The sequence below is a fragment of the Rissa tridactyla genome, chromosome Z, assembly GCF_028500815.1.
Source record: "Rissa tridactyla isolate bRisTri1 chromosome Z, bRisTri1.patW.cur.20221130, whole genome shotgun sequence".
In the NCBI taxonomy this organism is placed as follows: Eukaryota; Metazoa; Chordata; class Aves; order Charadriiformes; family Laridae; genus Rissa; species Rissa tridactyla.
This window is the reverse complement of record NC_071497.1, coordinates 37,848,686-37,856,764: the sequence shown is the minus strand read 5'-3', so window position 1 is coordinate 37,856,764 and position 8,079 is coordinate 37,848,686. Positions and strand designations below refer to the sequence as shown.

Sequence of the window (8,079 nt, the reverse complement as noted above, 5' to 3'; positions counted from 1 at the left end):
GAGTGCTGAGCAGAGGGGAATTATCACCTCCATTGACCGACTGGCCATGCTCCTGTTCATGCGGCCCAGGGCATGGTGGGCCTTTTTTGCAGCCAGGGCCACTGCTGGCCATGCCCAGCTTGCTGCCCACCATGGCCCTAGGGCCTTCTCCACAGAGCCGATTCCCAGCCCAGGTGGCTGTAAGCGCTATACCTTCCTGGGATCAGGACTTAGTATCTGCATTTGCTTAAATCATATTGATGAAACCTTTACTGATTTATTTTCTTTTTTTTCCCTGCGCTATTCGGATTTTTGGTCCCAAGCCTAGGACAGAAGTCACACCGGTACTTCCAGCGGCCAAACCCATCCGGACAGGGAGCGCCCGCAGCTGACCCCAGCCCAGCTCGCGCCTGGCAAGCAGGCAGGTCGCAGGCAGCGCGCGGGAAGAGCTGCCTACAGCGGGGCCGGGGGGGGGGGGGGGGGGCGGCGCGTGCCTGCGCCCCCGTCCCCGCCCCACTCCCGCCCACGTGGTCTCCCGGCACGAGCCGCCCGCTCCTCCTCCCTTCCCCCCGCCACGTTCCTCGCTGGCGCGCGCCGATTACCATGATAAAACCCTTCTTTCTCCCCTGCCGGCCAATGGGAAGCCAGGAGGCGCCGCCAGCTGCCGGCGCCGCCGCCGCGTGGGCTATAAACTGGGCGGCCGGCGGGCTGGTGCTTCAGAGCGCTGTGGGAGCCGGTGCCGAGCGGTTGCGGGGTGCTGTCGCTGGTGGCCGCGTTGTGGGAGACCCGTTGCTATGACTCTGGAGGAGATCCACGGACCGGAGCCTGTGCCTGCGGGCCACGACTGGTACGCCTGGGCGGTGAGGGCGGGCTGGGTGCGGTGGTGGGGAACGCGGGGAGCGGGGCGGGCGTTGAGGGGTGGTTGGGCACCTTTCTGACTCTCTGCCCTCTCCCGCCGCGCAGGATGCAGGGCGCCGGCAAGGCCCTCCATGAGCTGCTGGTGTCGGCGCAGCGCCGTGGCTGCCTCACCGCCGGCGTCTACGAGTCGGCCAAGCTGATGAATGTGTAAGTACGGCGGGCCGGGGCCCGGGGGGGGCTGCCCGAGGGGCTTCAGGGCCGGCCGGCTGCGGGCCTCACCGTGCCGCTCGCCTCTTGCAGTGATCCCGACAACGTAGCTTTCTGCGTGCTGGCTACAGACGAGGACGACGAGGGGGACATCGCCCTGCAGATCCACTTCACCCTGATCCAGGCCTTCTGCTGTGAGAATGACATTGACATAGTGCGGGTGAATGATGTGGCCAAGCTGGCGGCCATCGTGGGGCCCAGTGAGGAGTCTGGGGAGACGCGGGACCTCCACTGCATCCTTATCACGGTGGGTGTCCGGTGAGCGGTCCTCAGTGTGCTCTCCTCTGGGGCTGTGTTTGTGCTGCTGGCCTCTGCACAGGATGGGATAGTTAGAGAGCCTTTCAGGGGCAGCCCCATCTCCTGCCAAATCTTCTTCTGTGCAAAGAAAGGGGACTTGGTGCACGCTATACAGCAAGTCAGCTGACTATTAGTAGCAGTAGTCTATGCTTCTTTTAACTGTGGATTTCCTCTATTGCCCACAAGGGTAACATCTCTGCTTCCTGCTTTGTTTGTGTCAGGACAGACTGCCTGAAAATGCCTTGCTTCCTAAGCTAATGCTTGTGATGACTTCAGCTGGCAGGCAGCATTCATGATGTGCAACTCTTTTCTTTCTGACAGAACCCAAATGAAGATGGCTGGAAGGACCCAGCTCTAGAAAAGCTGAACTTGTTTTGTGAAGAGAGACGAAATGTCAATGACTGGGTGCCAACTATCACCCTGCCTGAGTGATGGTGACCCAGAGCATTGGGGAGGCTGAAACCTTTGTTGCATTCTCAACGTGGTGTGGGTTCACCAAAGTGTGCAACAAGCTGCTGATTCTATGGATTAGCCTGGTCAAGAGACTGGATTAAGGTCACTCAGACTGGCATGCAGTGGGGTCTTACGGAGGAGAAAGAGGAGAACAGCTCACCTCACCAGTGAGCCTCAGTAGGCTGCAGTTATGGAGAGGCTAACATACCATGGAACCGAAAGAGGTATTGCAAGTTTCCTGGTCAAGTGGAGCTGTTTCAGAAGGCAGAGAGAAAGTTTGGGGAAGTGGGCCAAAACTTTCCAGAAGGACTGGACAGAGTACTGTAACTAGGAACTATTGGTGCTGTCTATAAAATGAGAGAGAAGAAAGTTTCAATATTTGATGAACTACTAATATCTGATGGTCGCTAAGACAAATACAGAGACTCCGAAGTGGACAGACTTCAGCAGGCCTTTTGGGTCATTCTGTGGAACTGGTTTAATAATGCAATAATTTTTAATGAAATACTTGCTGCTAATGAAGATTTCATAATAAATTTTTGACAATTAATTTCTGGGAGTGTCTTTCTTACTGGGTGGGGAAGCATGCCACTGAAATACCACTGATGTTTTGCTCATGTGCTGTAGACAAAGGTATACTCTAAGTAATGGAGCTATTGCTCAAATACTTTCTCTCCTGGGCTGGCTGGCTGAAGAACTGTGCTCTCCAAGTTGATAATTCAACCTTTCACCCTCTTGCAACAGCTGCCTATTGCAACAGCTTGCAAGACTGAGGAGTTGCATGCTTAATGAGCTCACTTATTGTAATAGGTGGTCTTTGTAGTCTACTGAAGGAACATAATACATGTTAGACACATGGATTTTTGGAATACAAACCTCCAGTAAATTGCATAATTAGTTCTTAAATATGACTTAGTAAGACTCATTCAGAGCTACAGTGTTCCCACTTGACAGATGCAGCTTAAACATGATGGGGGGCTGCAAAACTCCTTAGATGTCAAACACACCTATTATTTGCTTTGATTAGAATGATGTCGTTAAATCTAAAACTAGCTAATAGTGAATAAACATCACATCTGCCACAAGCTGCTCTCTTGTTGCCATATGCTGTAACAAGAGAAACTGTCACTCCAGAAGCCAATTTTGCAAAACCTAATTGCCTGACAACTCCAAATTAAGCCCTAAACAACTTAAGGATGGTGTGTCTGTTTTAAGTCATCCTGTCATGGAAAGTTAATATAGGCAGGCTGATTTGGTCCTATGTTAAAAAGGAAAATATCACCCCATTTCTGCGCACAGTCTATATGCGTGCTCCAGGACTTGACGTTAAAATAGCATAGTAATGATCCCTTCTCCAGAGAGCTAAAGAAAGCTAAACTACTCACTTCCTCTATAGACGCTAAAAATACACAGTTATCACAACTACATTTCCTCTAGTCTGGCTTGCAGTGATTGACAGTAGCACTTGCTGAAAAGTGGTCATTTCTACATGGGGTGTCTTGAATAGATGCAGTTTCTCGGAAGCTGCTTGCTCTTGGTTTCATTGTTCCTGATAAGGGAAGTACAAATGCAGATCCAGCATTCCTGGAATATGCTCCCTCGTACAAGAGCTATCTAGCACTGCCTGGCATTTGTTACTCTGTTGTGAGAGGCTGTAGGATGGCAACACAGCCGGAGTCGTCTAGGTTGAAGCAAAAACTATAGGGACCTCAGACCTCTGCAAGTATTCCTTCTTGCACTTAAGATGGAGTTCCTGTGCAGCCTGTTTTTCTGCTTAACCCACAGTCATCAACTGGTGTCTGCTCTGGGACTTTGACAAAAATCACATGGAGGAGCTAAGAGAATAAACAGCTTTGGCAGCTGTGCTAACAGAAACTACCTTTAAGGCAATTGCGTTAATATCTAGAAAATATCAAGCCTGGATGCTTTATTATACTTTTTTTTTTTTAATTTTTCCATTAGCAAATGAAGGTTTCTTCATTTTCTATGGTTTAACAGCTGAGAAACATATTTCTGTTCTTTGCTTGGGGCCTAATCATTATTCAGAGCCAAGAACAGATTAAAGTGAACTGTCCTGAAATCAACTTTTATGTAAAGTGTAAGCAGTACTTTACAGCCTTGAGTGGTTTAAACAAAAGCCTGAGAAGATCGAAGGAACTTCTCAAGGACATATACAATTACAATTACATATACAATTAAAGTATAGCAGAAAAGAAGTGCAACTGATTTGTTGACTGAGAAAGTAGGCTTAGATAATTGTACCTGGTAGGAAGTTTAACCTTCCAGCTTTTATGGAAGAAATATGTTATGCAGCAAACAACGAAATTAATGAGGCAACACCAAAACACCCTTGTGAGGGTGTTGCCTCTAGTGTCTTAGCAGACAGGTGGTTGAACTTCACCTCCCCAGTAGCCTTGTGAAGCTGTAAGCTGTGCATCGTGAGAGGTGTATCATTTCTTATTTTAGTGACCCATACAATTCTCCTGAAATCCCTTCTGGCTCAGTGTGGATGACACAATTAGTATTAAACTGAGTTAGGCTGCAAAAGTAATTAATACGGCATTGCAGCTAAAGGCAACTGTAACTTGAAAGTCACGTGCTGCTGCCAATATCTGCAATGATCAACCTATTCAATGTAGCAAAAATTCAGCAGCTGGTATCTACTGATACAAGTAGTACTGATACAAGTTTGACACTGCCCCCCATGACATCCTAGTCTCTAAATTGGAATGATATTGGTTTGATAGATGGATCTCTTTGTGGATAAGGAACTGGCTAGACAGCTACACTCAAAGGGTTGTGCTCAATGGCTCAATGTCCAAGTGGAAACCAGCGATTAGTGGCATTTCTCAGGGGTCAGTACTGGGACCGGTGCTGTTTAACATCTTTGTCGGCAACATGGACATTAGGATTGAGTGCACCCTCAGCAAGTTTGCCGATGACACCAAGCTGTGTGGCGCAGTTGACATGCTGGAGGGAAGGAATGCCATCCAGAGGGACCTGGACAGGCTTGAGAGGTGGGCCCGTGCAAACCTCATGAAGTTCAACCAGGCCAAGTGCAAGGTCCTGCACCTGGGTCATGGCAATCCCATGCACAAATACAGGTTGGCGGAGAATGGCTTGAGAGCAGCCCTGGGGAGAAGGACTTGGGGGTGCTGGTGGATGAGAAGCTCAACATGAGCTGGCAATGTGCGCCCGCAGCCCAGAAAAGAAAACCACATCCTGGGCTGCATCAAAAGAAGCATGGCCAGCAGGTCAAGGGAGGTGATTCTACCCCTCTACTCCACCCTGGTGAGACCCCACCTGAAGTCCTCAGCACAAGAAGGACATGGACCTCTTGGAACAGATCCAGAGGAGGGTCACGAAGATGGTCAGAGGGCTGGAGCACCTATGCTATGGGGACAGGCTGAGAGAGTTGAGGTTGTTCAGCATGGAGAAGAGAAGGCTCTGGGGAGACCTTATAGCAGCCTTCCAGTACCTGAAGGGGGCCCACAGGAAAGATGAGGAGGGACTCTTTATCAGGGAGTGGAATGATAGGATGAGGGGTAACAGTTTTAAACTGAAAGAGGGGAGATTTAGATTAGATACTAGGGAGAAATTCTTTACTGGGAGGGTGGTGAGGCACTGGAACAGGTTACACAGAGAAGTTGTGGATGCCCCATCCCCGGAAGTCTTCAAGACCAGGCTGGATAGGGCTTTGAGCAACCTGGTCTAGTCCCTGCCCATGGCAGGGGGGTTGGAACTAGGTGGTCTTTAAGTGGTGGTCTTGTAACCCGAGCCATTCTATGATTCTTTGTTTCTGAGTAGGCTTCATCTTTATGTGCCCAGACATATAACTGTGCATGGAGCAAGTATACAGTTGTTAAAGATGCACAGCAGACCCGGGTATTACTGACTGTGGTGAGGATAGCTGGTTGGGAGATGTTGGTTGGCTCGCCACATGGTCCAGGGCATTTTGTCAGGTATTGGGGGGATCTGGAGGGTGGGGACAGTAACCTCTTGTCTCTGCGAGCAGTGTGCCCCGCATACCTTGCCTTCCCAGGAAACAGAAGTGCCTGGGACAGGGTCACTAAGGGTTTGCAGGGCTGGCAAGGACTGTTGGGAGTTCTGCTTACATCCCAGCTGTGCTGCGTGGTCTCCTCACAGTCTAGCTTGCTTTGTGCCATGGCAGGCTACATCAGGGGACTCTGGGGAGGAGATTGAGAGTAATAGTTATTCATAATAAAGGTGGTTCTCCAGGACTTGGGCCAGCCTAGTGACACAGCAGGAGGTGCAAGGCACGGAGTGGAATCACAGAGTGGTGTTGCTTCTGGCTCTGCTTCTGAAGGTCTGCTTTCCATCAGTCCCTTCACTTCTGTGCCACTAGGTGATCAAAACTGTGTATTTAATCAAAACTGTCTAATAATCATAGACATTTGTGTTATGCTGTCTATTCTTCTAATTACATATTTTTTAATGAAGTGATGTATAAAGTTTTGTTTAAAATTTTTTGAGCAATAGGTTTACATTTCTCTGCCTAGGTATCTATTTTACCACCTAATAGTGCTGACTGACAGGAGTTTCCTCTCATATGCTGTTTCCTTCTCTTAATGCTCTTTTCTTCCTGTTGCGCTTCTGTGCATGACTTTACTTTTCTCTCTCTTGTGGTTATAGATGATCTTTCTCTTTAGATCCTTTAGCATATGTCTGATTCTTTTAGTATATGCTATGTTGAGTTAGCTGCCATATTATCTTATCAGGATATAGATACGCATACTGGCACACAGGATACAGTTGTTCTAAACAATGCTTTCTCTTTGCTGTTCAGTAGGAAACACAACAAGGAAGATAAAAAGCATATTAGAAAGAGGCAGGCAAACTGCTGCACAGAATAATGTTTGCATAAAATCTGTGCATATGTTAGACAATCTGCTCAAACAGTGTTTATAGGACTGGATGCTCAGGGAAGGAGCGCTGACGTTCCCTATTTACAGTCTTAGAGTTCTGCAAACTGGTGGAGTTTTAGTCGTACATGGATGCTGTTAGAATTAACGTATGTTCTGCAAGGAGACAATCTTTGCAAAAATGCAGAAAGATGTCATAGCACCACTGTCTGACATATAAGGGAGACCTGGCTGATGTCAACATATCTATTAACTCCAGCTCTCAGATTCCCTGTCATCAGGAAGAGCAAGCAGTGTGTGCTGAGGTTAAACCATGGCAACTATACAGACCAAGTATTATTAGTAGAAGCAAACGTCATCACTTGCGTGAGCAAGAGAGATGTGTGGAGAAAGATGTGTGAATATTGTATTCCTTGTGGGGACACACATTGTGCACAGCTGTGCTCATGACTATGCATCCACAGGACCTCATTCATTGTAAAGCAGCAGAGGTAGAAACGGAGTTCGGTGGAGGGACAGAGCTGTACAGACAGTATATATGCCTCACCACAACATTCTTTCTACAGATTTTTATGAAAACTGCTTCTCATTCCTTCGCATTCCTTATGTATTTCATCATGGCAGGTATGATTTTCTCACTTAAAGTCTGAACATGCAAATTCACACTGAATTAGTGAATGCTCCTGTTATTCCTCATTGTCCTGCAGCAAGATATTCCTATACACATCTCTCAGTATATTGGAGTGTATGTGAAGTATTAATTTGAATGTATTTGTGTCTTTAAAAGTATAATCAGATCCCAGACATAACAGTTGTAGTGGCTATAAAATCTCCTCCAGTCTCCCACTGCCCTGGCATATGATTATTTTGCCATGCTTATTTTCTGATTTTTATGCATGGAAAGAACACAAAATTATTTTCTTGTGTGTATCTAACCCTGTCTATAGAGCTGACTTTACTTAGAAATCATGATTTTGAAAGGTTAGTATGAGTGCACACTGCCGATTTTTTTTTTTGTGTGGCTTTTTTTTTCCTCTGCTTTGGAGAGAGCTATAGAGATATACCAAGAGGTTTACTGATGGATTTAGTATTTTCTGTGAGCTACAACTAGTGAGAAAAAAGCCACCTTTTTTTTGAGAAAAGCTGTTATCACTTTCTGTATAAAGTCCCATGTGCTACAATCCATTGCAGAATAGTGATAAAATTTAATAAAGAACATCCAAGACAAATTTCAATATCAAAAGCAACATTTACTGTCCCACCACACCATGAAGTTAAGAATTTTCAGAGTGGTGAATCTAAGGTTTGCTTCCTATTCCCTGTTTTGGGGCACCTGAGCTAT

The 8,079-nt window shown here is 47.1% G+C and overlaps 1 protein-coding gene across 1 annotated transcript; it reads left to right on the top strand.

The window, feature by feature from the left end:
• The first annotated feature begins 590 nt into the window (after window positions 1-590).
• GADD45G (growth arrest and DNA damage inducible gamma) lies at window positions 591-2,404 on the top strand. The gene is made up of 4 exons (XM_054186011.1): window positions 591-826; window positions 943-1,044; window positions 1,138-1,351; window positions 1,723-2,404. The coding sequence occupies exons 1-4, from the start codon at window positions 774-776 to the stop codon at window positions 1,831-1,833; spliced, it is 480 nt and encodes a 159-aa protein (XP_054041986.1). The 5' UTR covers window positions 591-773; the 3' UTR covers window positions 1,834-2,404.
• Window positions 2,405-8,079: the final 5,675 nt, after the last annotated feature.